Below are 13816 nucleotides of genomic sequence, written 5' to 3'. Positions count from 1 at the left end.
TGTTCTGCATTTAATCGTTTCTGTAATTGCTTACTGGTTCTGTTTAATCGATTAATATTGTTGTGTTAATCGATTATCCTGTTTCTGTTAATCGATTAAAACTGTTTCTGTTTAAAACTGTTCTTTTTGTTAATCGATTAATATTGTTCAAATAATCGATTATCTTTCTTCTTTAATCGATTAAGTAGGGTTGATTCAGCATTAAGTGTTGATTTGCGAAAAGCGGTAATTCTAACTGCAACACCTATTCAACCCCTCCCCCCTTCTAGGTGTATTGTAACCACTGATACCTAACACTTAGATTTTCCTGATCATTGAATTTCTTTGAGTTCTTTCTTGAATTCCTAGAAATATCATATCAATTGGTATCAGTGCTTCTTCTTTTATGGGAAGAGAAATGGTAGAACCTACACAAAGAATGCTGAAGGAAGTAGAAGAGCGTCTGGAACATCAAATGGTTGAGAAAATTGAGAAACACATGATGGAGCTTGTAGGAGAAATTCAAAAGACATAAGCAAAATCATCGAGGAATGCAATAGAAGAACTTATGAAAAGGAACAAGAAAGATTCAAAAAGATCACCCAAGAATAGAATCTTTAATTCTAGTGAACAATAACGCACATAAGGCATTCAATGCTTTATTTCAGGTGACAAAAAATCTCAACTCCTCGCACTTTGCTTCTGAAACAACATTGTCTAAAGTTGATTTCCCTAGATTCAGTGGGGAAAATGTTAAGTCTTGGATAAATCAATGTGAAACCTATTTTTTTGCATAATGGAACACTTGGGGAGTTTAAAGTAGAATTAACCAATGCCATTTTGAAGGAAGAATATTACAATGGCAAGATGTTGTTAAATCTAATTGGAATAGTTATTGGCTTAAATGGGATGAATATGTGAAATTTCTGGTTGAACAATATAGAAAGGTGAATGGTGATCCTATGGTGGAATTAATAAATTTGAGACAGAAAGGATTAGTGGTTGAATATCAGGAAGATTTCAATGCAATCATCACAAGATTAGTTTTACCAGAAGAATACACACTTAGCTACTTTCTTGATGGATTAAGACATGATATACAATTGTTGGTTAGGGTATTTCAACCACAAACTATGATGAAAGCCTTTACACTAGCCAAACTTTATGAAGCCGCCAATACTCAAAGTTGTAATGTTGTTCTTCCTTACAAGGTTTCTAAGTCATACCCCAATAATAAACCCATTTTGACCACGAAATCAATAGTAGGCCCTGAGAATTACATTGAGTTAGGTAAGGGTAAAGCTAAGCATAGTCTTACACTTGCTTACATAAATGAAGGAAGAGAGGGATTACAATTGCACCATATTGAATTCGAAGATGAAAAACTAGAAAAGGTAGTTTAAAAATGATAAACTTTAAGGAATATAGAGAGCCATATATTGTAGCTAACACTCACACTAGTGTTGTAAGTGTTAGAACCATGACAATGATTAGGAACAATATGAAAAAATCACTACCTTTATTCATTGAGAGTGGGAACATTTACAAATACTTGTGTGTACAAGTTGCCAAGAAACTAGGGTGATTGCTTGTGACTGTGTTTGATGGAAACAAACTACAAATGTCATCTAGTATTAAGAATTGCAAGTGGAACCTACATCATACTATCTCTAGTTTTGACATAATGATAATGCTTTTGGGATGTTAGGACATGCAATTAAGAACAGATTGGCTAGTAACGTTGGATGTTACTACTTAGAATCTTGATAAATTGAAAATGAAATGCTCTGTGATTGAAAAGAGACGCACTTAAGGGGTGCATCCTATGAAATTAAAATTGAATTTATTAGAAGCAATTCATTTAAAAAAGAAAAAATATTGAGTATCAAATTTTGGGTTTTAAGCAATTTCAAGACAAAATGATGTAACTAGCTAATAAAAAAATGGAGTGGCTTCTACATTGATCCTACTAGAGCATTCACAATTGAAGAAGCATGTGGCCCAACTATAAGTATTTTCTAGAACATTTGAGCTTATGGCTTCTAAATGGTGTTCATCACAAGAGTGAAAGACAGTTTTTATAACATTTCTGCAGAAAAGAGATCAAAGATGCTTCAACCAAGTTTTTGGAGTTGCCACTTGAGACTGATGCTATGATCACTTACATCATTTTCTAACTTTTAAATCCTTGAGATCAAGGATTATTTTAAGGGTGGGATAATGATAAGGGTTAAACTGTAATATCTAGTAGCTATATGTCAAATTATATTATGTTAGAGTTGGTCTCTAGTTTATAGTTTAAAATCTGTGCACTGACAGTGTAAAGTTTTTTACATTGTCAGCACATCATCAACCACTAATTTGTAATACTTTTATTTAAAAGTCAATGGTAATTAACATATGAATGGTGGAAATTTATTGACAGTGTAAAAAACACTTCAGTATATACATATTAAACCCTTTTATAAACAGGGACTTGCAGAGTAAGCCACTCAATTTGATTCATTGTTGTAACTTCTCTTCCGTAAACTCTCATATTCTCTTAATAAATAAATTTGTATCTCAAAACTCTTTTCATCATAAAGTTTCCTGTTAATTGAATATCTTCGAATTCTTTCTTGAATTCCTAAAAATACCATATCACATGATATCAATTGTTTCCCCACAACCAATCAAAATAGAATATAAAATAATAGTTCTTCCCACAAATTAACATAATATCATATTTCTGACTATTGAAGAAGTAGAGGAATAAAACGTAATATGAATAAGGTTTGTGTTAAAACTATTTGTTGGTAGGGTAAAAGTACAAAAAAGATTGGTTCAACACAAGACAAATGAAATCTTAACGATGACACAACAAATCGTAATTCAAATAAGGATATAAATCAGGAAACAATAAATAGCAAATATTTTTTTTAAGAATTATTTAAATTTTATATATTCTAAGATAAATAAAATATTATAGGAACCATCCCTGGAATGATCATCATTACATGCTCCCTCTTTGTTCCCTTGGTCCAATTTAAGGACGGGGATCACCTGTCTCATTGGGTGTTCTCATCCAATCAAAAAAATTATATGATTAAAAGTAAAATTTACAATAACATAAATTAATATTTGTATGCTATTTTATGATATTTCATTGGCTTGGTATATGAGGATAAGATTTTTTTAGTATAGAGGATCCTTGACCCCAATTTAATAGTTAAGATCTAGATCTGGATACAAATTTTCCAATATTTTTTTCTCATCCAGTAGGGTCATGACAAACCAACATGTATCGGTGCTCAATTGACTTCAACCAGTACCACAGAATAAAGACTTATCTAACAGACCGCCAAAGCTCATAAAATGGTCAAAGAATTTTAAGAAGAGATTGATATAGTGATATAATTATTCTTAGACATACCAAAAATCAAATGTTCCATGTAAGATGGATAAACATGTATCCGAAATAAATTAATTTTTTAATTATATGATGAGATAATACTCTTGATTAAAATGATGGACAATGAAATAATCTCAAAACACAAGCTCTCAACAAATTCATATCTTCCAAACTAAGAGACAAATATGGTTGTTATTATTATCTTATGTATTAATGTCTACTACCAGAAAGGATACTCTATTCCAAGAAAATTCTTTTTCCATGTATGAAGTAAATCAAATTTCATAAAATAGTGTATAAATATTAATTTATATTATTATAATTTTTACTTTTAATCAAATTTTCTGATTAGATGAGACCAGTGTTGTGAAACCCGAGCCGGACGCCAAACCGGCAGAGGTCCCGTATTAGGTTTAACCGGTTTAAACGGTTAAACCGTCCGGTCTAACCGGGTGATTTCATACATAAATAATAATTTTTATTTATAAATATATAGTTATATATAAATGTAAAACTTTATATAATTAATAATTATGTATAATTATATTGAAATAATACTTCTTTATCTTTTTTTGGAACGTAGTAAAACAAAATATTAGAACATTGTCCTATTTTATTTTTTATTTTTAAGTGAACCGTCCGGTTTACTTCCCGGGTTAATCCGGTTTAACCGGGCTTAACACGGTCGGACCGGATTTTTTCCGGTTCAAAGCGGTCCAACTCTCATTCGGTTAAAACGGAAAATCAGAGCCGTTTTCAAGTCCGGTCAGTGATCAAACCGGTCGGACCGTCCGGTCCGGTTCTAACAACACTGGATGAGACATGAAATAGGACACTAAATGGGACAGGTGCTTTCATAGTTGATACTGTCTAGAACAATTCTCCTACATTAATAGTGATGATTACACTTTTGGCATTTCCTTGATGTGCTATGTCACTAGATAGATGCTTACGAATTCATCCACATTCAACATGTGCAACTGAATAGTTTTTGATTAATAACATCCACATATGACACATTTTAATACGCAATAGGCAATTAATAACACTACCATGCTTATAGAGTAGAAATACTTGACTAATTAAATATCATCTTCATAATAACTAAGAAAAACAAAATTGTAATTCCAAAATGTAATCCCATTTTGTAGAAATTGCATTAACCAAGAAAAATGGTCCGGTTCTAAGGCGAAATAAAAGTCATATTACATACTTAACAGTTACATAAAACTTGTAGAATTTCTATCAAATTTATAAACAATATAATAATGTTTATGATAAGTTGGAGTTGTTCTATTTATGATCGGGTGTTGTTAAATTAACCAAGAAAAGCTAGGTACAAGTTGCACCAGCAGAAGAATATATCTTCTATTCTAAGATGTGTATCACTCCATTTACTTTCCGTTTTCATTGGACATAAAATATAAAGTTAATATATATTTAATTCACGTTTTATCTCTCTGACCAATGAGAAACAAATGATATATGGAGTGATACAAACTTCGGGACAGATGTGACTCACGGTGGGAGTATCACATCTAACAAAACCACATTATCAGTGTAATTTTCCATAACTTATCATCTTTTCAAGACTAAGGTTAACATATCCTGAAATTGAAGAGTACCAAGAGTTTGAATCAGCCTCAGAAACAGAGAAATGAAGTAAACAACTAAAAGCCCTCCTCCTAAGACTGCATCAAGCTTCATATCTCTTCTTATTAATACCACAAGTGCCCAAACCAACCCAACCACCAAAAATGCTAATGTCTCCCACAAATATGGATCTCTAGGTATCATAACAGATGATGGATACTGTGACCAAGTAGAGAACACAAGAGATAAGCCTAATCCAATAACTGTATTGAAGATAGGGCCAGCATAACAACCTGATATTGCAATTTGAGCACCTTTTGGTCCACCATTTAAGGCCATTGTTAAATTTGTGATCAGGTCCCCAAGTGAATTTCCCCATGCAAGAACTGTTAACCCCAATATTGAAGGACTTACCCCACATATGTAACCAAGTGAAACCAACAATGCAACTAATTCCTTGGCTGAAATGTAGCTCCAACACACACTCATCGCGAATCCGCCAACGAGCCAAGGGAGCAAGTAATTCTTTGGCGGACTTGACATCTCGGTCGCGAAAAATGCAATTACGCTTAATATAGTTCCAACCAAAAAGCCAATTCCATAAATTATAAGGTTTAAGATGGAGAAAATATTCTCCTTGTTTGAGGTACACAACGAAGACAAGAGAATTGGTGCTAGCATAGCTGAACAAACTGCATACGGCTTCGACCATCTGTCTTCACAAACAACGGGAATTGTTAATCTTCTAGGCAAGTAGAGTGGCATCTCCGAGACATGAAGTAATGTTCCACATACTGAAAATTTCTTAGAGCTGCATGTCTTATCAATTTTCATGTCGCATTCTTGAGCTCCATTTTCAGCACCAATTAGTCCTTTCTCCATCCCACTGAGAAGAGGCACACTTAAATCACAGCCATGCCTTGAATCACCATCAATTTCAGCATCACCACAGACACCCTTCCACCGTGTGGACGAGATATAAACAACAACCACATACACCACATACATCAAACAGAAACCAATTGCTCCAAAAACATTGATCTCACCACTCACCAAAATGGTGAACAAGCACAACAGAACCAAGAGTAAGAAACAAACATCCCTTACCAATGCAGACTTCTTGACGCGAATTCCCCTACCACGAATTGATATACTCACAATTCCAACCACAACACAGGACACAAAGGAAGCACCCCCTAGCACAGTGTTAAAGCCAATTCCATGTGTCCCACTACCATTGAAAGAGACAAGGGTGGCAAAAACATCACTGGCACCATTGCCAAGAGAGAGAAGGGTCACCCCAGCAATTGTAGGGGACAACCTCAGCAAATTGGACAAGTTTTCAAGGGAAGGACAAAAGTATTCTGAAGCTGTATTGGCCAAAAGATAGAACAGAACTAGGAGCCAAAGAAACAAAAGGGTGTGACCCAATAAAGGGAATTCCCCAAATTTGCAATAGTAAAGGTATAGGTAGTCAACATAGCCCTGAGAGACACATGGGTCATTGGATTTCACATAAAAGCACTTAGCTTTATAATCACTTAGACTATGTAAACCCTTACAATCCTTCTCACTACTACTGCCACCAAAGGTAAAGTGATTTCTCAGAACAATATCTTTTTCTGAAGAGTGGAAGTGAAAAATCACAAAAGCACATAACACCATGATGAAGGAGATGTTCAAGAACAAGGTGAAAGTGAAACCCATGGGTTTAGACACAGAAACCATTGTAGTAAAACACCCCGGGAGAGGTTAACAATCAAAACCCAGTTTCAAAATCATAAAAAGTTGGAAACTTGATGATTAAGAAAACCCATATATAGTAAAAATCTAACACTTTTTTGAAATATCAAAAGAAGAAGGAAATAAGAAGACAACAAATGATACTGACCTTAAACTAAAAATTCTGCTGCTTAATTGGTCTCAGCTTTATGCATAGAGATAAGAGAGAATTTGGCAAAGTATAAACAATTAGGATATGTATAAGAATGAGACATTTAGGTACCAATAAGATGATGAGAGAGAGTGTGGCTGCCACACACGTTTCCTGTGTTTGTGGTTGGTCTGGTTTTGCTTTTGGTTTTGGTTAGAAGAATTCAGCTTGAGAGTGGTGAATTGCAAAGAAAAACTCCCAATAAAGTAAATATATACGTGTCGTTGGAACAGAAATTGCATTCATGAGAGGGGTCTACAGATATGAAGAAGAACATGTTTGAGAACAACATCAACGTCACTATTCTACCTTTTCATATCATTTTTTTGTTTTTTTATTATTTCTATTGACACGTCAAATTTTTGTATTTGATTCATGATATATCTTCCTCTGTAGACCATCCTCCTATGCCTAACTTTGGTAACATATTTGTAAATTTGGTATATTATCTCATTTATTATTCCTATTTATATTTTCAGTACATAAATTTTAAGGGTAAAGTTTAAAATTTATGTACTGATGGTATAATTTTTTACACTGTAGTATATCATTTATCATTAATTTATATTACTTTTATTGTTTGAGATTCAATAAATCAATGATGGATAATTTACTAATAGTATAAAATACATTTACATATTCGGTATATATATATTATCCATCCAGATTTTAATAGGGATGGCAAAAAAACCCGTATCCGCGGGTAAAACCCGTACGGGCACGGGTACGGGTCACAAACGGGTACCCGTGGGTATTATAAACGAGTTTTTAAAAATACCCGTAGTACATACGGGCGGGTACGGGTATTATGGTACCCGTACCCGCGGGTACCCGTTATTTATATGATTAATATATTATATTTAATTAAAATAAAAAATACATTATTCTAACATTTATTATACTATGTATATTTTTTCCTTTTATGTTGTTTACATATTTTATTGAGTTTGGTAGTGAAACACCCTACAAATATTATTACATGTGTAGAAACACACATGTTTTACAAAAAAAATATATATTTTATGTTAAAAAATGAGAACAAAAAACCACACAAATGGAAACCACAAATAAATTTAGCATTTTAGCAAAATATTCAATCAAAAGGTACAAAAATAATTAAGTTTCATGTTATTTGAAACACAATAGAAGTAAAAAAATTTAAAAATTATTTATAATAGAGGAAACCTACCCAGAAATACCCGCAAATACCTGCTCACAAGTCTACTACCCGTGCCCGCCCGTGCCCGTTGCCATCCCTAGATTTTAAACTATTTCTCTAAATGTAATGTGTAATGTTTGCATCATCAATTTATTGCTATCCCATTTCATCTTCTTTTATTTTAGTTTCGGAGTAACCTTCAGGACTATTGGACTACTATCGGGAAGCAGTTGATATGTGACTGATTTTGGGAAGATTTTGTTACATTAATTAACGTGTTAACTTTTTTGAGGTTTGACATATTATTTGATCATAACTATCGTGAAAATTGAAATATTTGATCTTAATATTATTTTTTATTGGTTTCTGATCACCTTTAGCTAGTTGGTGAGATAATGATGTAAGTATTATTTTATATAAAAATATCTTAAATTTTATATTTTTTTGCAACATTTATTATTTTTTCTTTTTAATTAGTTCATTAAACTTTAAAAATTAGTAAAATTGGTTCATACATTAAAATAATATTAAATTAATAGCAATAAAGAATTCTAACTGATGTATTTTTTAGTATGACCATTAGATAATTATTTTATATCAATTTTTTATTTGTTGACGGTTTCTTTCGGATATCAATCTAGATTAATCTGCACTATTATATTGATAATGTTATGACTATGATTGTAGAGTTTTCTTTGTTGATTAGTTAGTAATTTAATAATATATTTATATAGAGACCAGTTTCATAAACGGATAAAGTTTAAGGGTTAATCATGAATAAAAAATAATTTATATTGACTATTTGCAAAAAAAACATAAAGTTTAGAGGTATTTTATGCATTTTTTCCAATTTTTTTAGAGTAAATTACATAGATTTTCTCTAAGTTTTAATAAAATTACATGAATCATCCTTCCTTTTTTGCATCTACACAGATCTCCCATCGTTTATATATACACGTTATACAAACTACTTCTGCCATTAGTTGATTGGTAAATAATAGTGTCATGTGCATATCATATGTCATTTAATGAAATTTTATGACAAAAATACCTTTTTAGACTTCACATAAACATGATTCAATATATTGCTTACAACTTATTTGATAAAATGCTTGAAAGAATTTTAGTGAATATTAATCCATACATATATATATATATAAATTAATAAATATTATTATAGATATACTAATCCATACATGAAATTTTTGTAACATATCGGTAAAGATGATTTTTTTTCCGCTAAAATTTCTTATTTAATTCACACATAAACATATATAAATTAATAAATATTACTATAATACTTTTAGTAATTTATAATGCAAACATGTTTGTAATATCATACTTTTTTTATAGTATTTATTTCTGAACAAAATAGGGAAAGACAATTTGAATTCATATTCTCAATCTCATGTCCCTTACATGGTATCTTTAATTCATATTCCTCTATCTTAAGTTAATGAAAAGTCCAGAATTTGAACAACATAATGGAAAGTTAATTTGAACAATATCTTTATATGGCAACAACTTTGCATGAAAATCACATTTTAACAATTTGAATTCATAATCTTTGAATATCATAATAGAAAGCCACATTTTAAGTCAATTAGTAGTGCAACAGTTGTTGTGAATTTGTGATGATATAAGGAAAATGACTCACCATTCTTTCAAGCATTTTATCAAACAATAAAAAGTCAAAACAGAAGAATTGAATACAACAAAATCCTAGATAAAAGAGCCTCATACTTTCTCAAAATTTAACACAATGAAGCCAATTTCACAATGAAGTTCAATGAAATGAAAAAAATGAATATAATACAAAAATGAAAAAATAAAAGATGAAAATAGAGTAGAAAAATGAAAGATAAAAACAATAGAATACAATAAAAATGTGACTACTCACCTCTTAACCACAAGATAATCAATTGCCAAATTTAATTTTGATTTATTTAAACCCTAATTTGAGAAAGATAATTTACTCTATTAAAAGAAAAGAAGAGTTATGTTTTTTGAAATAAAGGGTAGCTTAATATGTGTAATTGTAATAAAAAGCGGAAAAGTAATATGTGTAGTTTTATTATCATATGTTTAAGAATGAATTTCTCCTAATAGTACATTTTGCAACACATAAATTTAGTTTGAAACCCAGAATATTATTCTTAAGGTGGTGTTTTATATAAGGAACTACTTTAGCGCATTTCTATGATGTGATCTTCATATAGGTTGTTGTTAAATATTCTTAAGGATATGATTATAATAGGAAGGTGAGCTTATCTGCTGAAGACAATATTGTCAGACCCATGACTAAGAGGAAATAGACAAGCCCTAATTTGGATAAAGGATTATGTCTAAGGATAAATATTTTATTTTGGAATTTTAATTCTATATTATAATTCTATATTATAATTCTAATTTAGGATGTTGCCAAGTGTAATGTCATTATGACGGCTAGTGTTTTCTTATATTGTGTTTAAAGATTATTTACTATTTAAGTTGGGTATGAAAAATCCAGAGGATTGCTCAACTTTGTTATTTCACATTTTACGTTTTTAATATACCCTATCAGATTAATTATTAAAAAATATCATTAACTAAAAAAAACAAGAAATCATAAGAAGAAAAGATGAAGATGTCATGTCACACAAAAGTACTTGTTAAATTTTTATAAGTTAACCATCTTTAAATAAATAGGGTGGATAAATAATTTGCAAAGGAAAACATTCATACTCAGTTGGTCTCAAAAAGTTGATAAATGTTTGTTAATTCTTTGTCTCAGTTTGAAGTTATAATTGATAAAACATATTGAAAATTGTAATTTTTAAGTGATGAATGATTTTTAATAGAAAAAGTTTTTTTTGCCGATAATAGCTTTTTATATACATGAATTATAATGGGATGATAATATGTGATTTTGTTTGAGAAAACATTATATGGATGTACCTTTATTATTATTTTAGATGTACATTATATAAAGGGAATACTTTATATTTATATATATATATATATATATATATATATATATATATATATGGTGCACTTATATGTATGAATAGTACTGCTGTGAACTTATAAGTATGAATTAGTAGTTATCAGCTTGTAGTTTTGAAGGTAATTTGAATGTTGGTAGAGGTGAAGGTTGTTAAAATAATTATAGTTACGAAAGTAGTTAAAAATTCATAGTTGTAAAATTAGTTGAAAGTTTTTTAGTGAAAAAAGCTTTAGGTCTAATTGAAACTTTAAAAAAATACTAAAAAAAAATAGTTTTTAAGTAAGATATGAGTAAAGTAAATTTTAAATATTTTGAATGGTAAAATTGGTTGCTGGATTAATATAAAACTTCCTTCATTTTATGAATGTTACTTCTTAGGTTTCTAAATATTAATTTATATACTTTGTTTGGTTTAGAGAAGAAAATAGGATAAGAGAACATAAAAATAAAGAGTATGAGTAGAAGGAAAAAAATAAGAAAATGAGTTGATTGTAAGAGTTGTTTGGTAGAAAAGAGATATGAAAGAATTAGAATGGAGAAAAAAAATATGTTTTTTATTAAAATAACGATTATACCCTTATAAATAATAATGAGCATTTTATAAAACTAGAGCATTATAGTAATTGCAAAAAAAAAAAAAAAAACTCTTTTACTTTCCCATTTCTTTTCACCATTTTATTTTCTTCCTCTCCATATTCTCTCTTATTAAATGAGAGAAAAATTCTCACTCTCCTTCAACTCACTCTTTCCTTCCTCTTTCTTTTTTATTCTTCTCAACCAAAGGTAACCATAAAGTTTATTTTTAGAAATTACAAGATCTTTAATTTCTTTTTAATAAACGACACTAATATGAATCATTCAAAAACCTACAAATTAATGGGCTACAAGTTTGGAAAGATGAATTCTTTTGCCCTCTCCATACTAATTAAAATTTATTTTGTAAATGCATCTTAATTGTCATTTTTTTGAATGTATTTATTATTTCGTTTATGTAAAATTAATTATAATATGATGATAGATTATACGTTACTTTTATTAGTGTAATATGTATGTGTTCTTTTGTGTTTGATTGGTATGGTCAGTCTGGATGTCCAGATAAGGCTTATTCACTAGTATGTAAGTTAAGGTTGACTTGGGCTCACTAGTGGTTGTACCTGAAAATACTTTTCAACGATGAAGTTAGTAAGAGACTAGAGAGGTAGAGCTCCAGAGAAAATATGTAAGTTGTTAGTAGTGAATAGTAATGACAAGTGATATTTCTTGTTGGGGGAAGTAGTCCTAACTCCGACCTAGTACATCCGGTCAACGATAATGAGCCTATTCGAGGTCCTCGATTGGTCACACCCAGTTCATGGTCAGTTGGGAAAGTGGCCAACCCGTGCAGTTGGGATACCTAGATGATCGGAGTGGAACAGTTGCCCATAGTCTAGTAGGATGCTCGATAGGCGAGTATGCTAGTAGACTCTAGTCACAATCAATAGGTTATCATTAGGCCTTTGGGTCAATTGACATGTGGTTGGTTGGCGTCGCCTTGGTTATTAAATTGATTTGCGGTAGGGAGTACTCGAGTGTGTGCGGCTCGTCGGTTCGTTTTTTCACCACCTTTTGCCTTGATTTTTGAGTCTCTGTTGGATTGTGCTCGAGTGTTTTTTGGACGAGCAGGATGAGGTTTTGAGTTGGGTCGTAAGGGAGGCCTTGCCCAATCTCACCCTATAAATAGGGGGGACCCCCCTTCATTTTCATTACTCTGCTTTCTGAAATTCTCTTCTATTGCACACACTCTCCTTCTGACCATCTTCTTCGTCTTATTTCGACTTCTCAAACTTCCTTCTAGGTAATTTCTCTTATTCCCCCCATATAAGTATGATATTTTGTGCTGATCTAGAGTATAGTTCCGATGAAGTGGAGGTCTTGTTTGGGCTTCCCCTTATTTTTCTACTTCGTCGTCCGACATGTCCAGGAGTGGGGTCTACCTCTACCCGCGGGAGAGGTCGGAATGCGAAGAGAAAATTGAGTGATTTGTCACTTCTGACCTTGTTGGCCGATTGGAAGAGGAGAATGGCTAAAAGAGGGGTAACAGACTGTACAACTTTTATTGAGAAGTGGCGTCCAGTCTTGAATGTGGAGTCCAGATTGGAGTCTGACGCTTCTTCTGGTGACATGTTCACCATGGCGAGAAATACCTTGCGAGGGCTGACCAATTTATGATCCCCTGAGGGTCTGAATGAACCTGACTCTAACTATTGGTGGGTTGATCGGGTAGTGTTGGGCATACCCAACTACTTTCCTTATGGGCAAAAGCCTAAAGTGGCGGTCCTGGAGCGCCTGATGAACAACGTATTGTTGCATGCTCCATCCAAAGAAGAAAGGGTCTGCCTAGACCTCTTTACTAACAAAAGGATAAGTATAGCTTCTATATGTATGACTATTATACCCGGAAGATTGGTTTGCAACTCCCCTTGTCAAACTAGTACGTGGCCGTATTGAACCATATCCAAGTGGTCTCCTCTCAGTTGCACCCAAATGCTTGGGGTTTCATCTGAGCATTCGACTTGTCCTACAAGGTTAAGGTCTTTCCTTGCACGATATGCTTATTCATCTGGATGTTCCGGGTTACCCATAGCACCAACATGGACGAATAGAAGGTTGGTCGCCATGGGTGGACGTGCCTCCAATAAAAGAATAAGCATGCCTTATTCCACCCCTTTGATTTTTCTCTGAAAAACAAGAAATGAGGGTTCTACTGGGTTGAAATCCGAGTGGCGAGCCATCAAT

The 13816-nt window shown here is 32.0% G+C and overlaps 1 protein-coding gene across 1 annotated transcript; it reads right to left on the bottom strand.

Moving 5' to 3' along the window:
* Positions 4940 to 7139, bottom strand: LOC109343577 (cation/calcium exchanger 2-like). The gene has a single exon (XM_019581937.1). It carries the CDS (start codon positions 6689 to 6691, stop codon positions 4949 to 4951), a length of 1743 nt encoding a protein of 580 aa, XP_019437482.1. The 5' UTR covers positions 6692 to 7139; the 3' UTR covers positions 4940 to 4948.

Source organism: Lupinus angustifolius, chromosome LG03, assembly GCF_001865875.1.
Source record: "Lupinus angustifolius cultivar Tanjil chromosome LG03, LupAngTanjil_v1.0, whole genome shotgun sequence".
NCBI lineage: Eukaryota > Viridiplantae > Streptophyta > Magnoliopsida > Fabales > Fabaceae > Lupinus > Lupinus angustifolius.
This window is presented reverse-complemented; position numbering and strand designations above follow the sequence as displayed.

Excerpts from the sequence above, each read along its gene's own strand:
- LOC109343577 (XM_019581937.1), bottom strand. The coding sequence starts at position 6,691 with ATGGTTTCTGTGTCTAAACCCATGGGTTTCACTTTCACCTTGTTCTTG.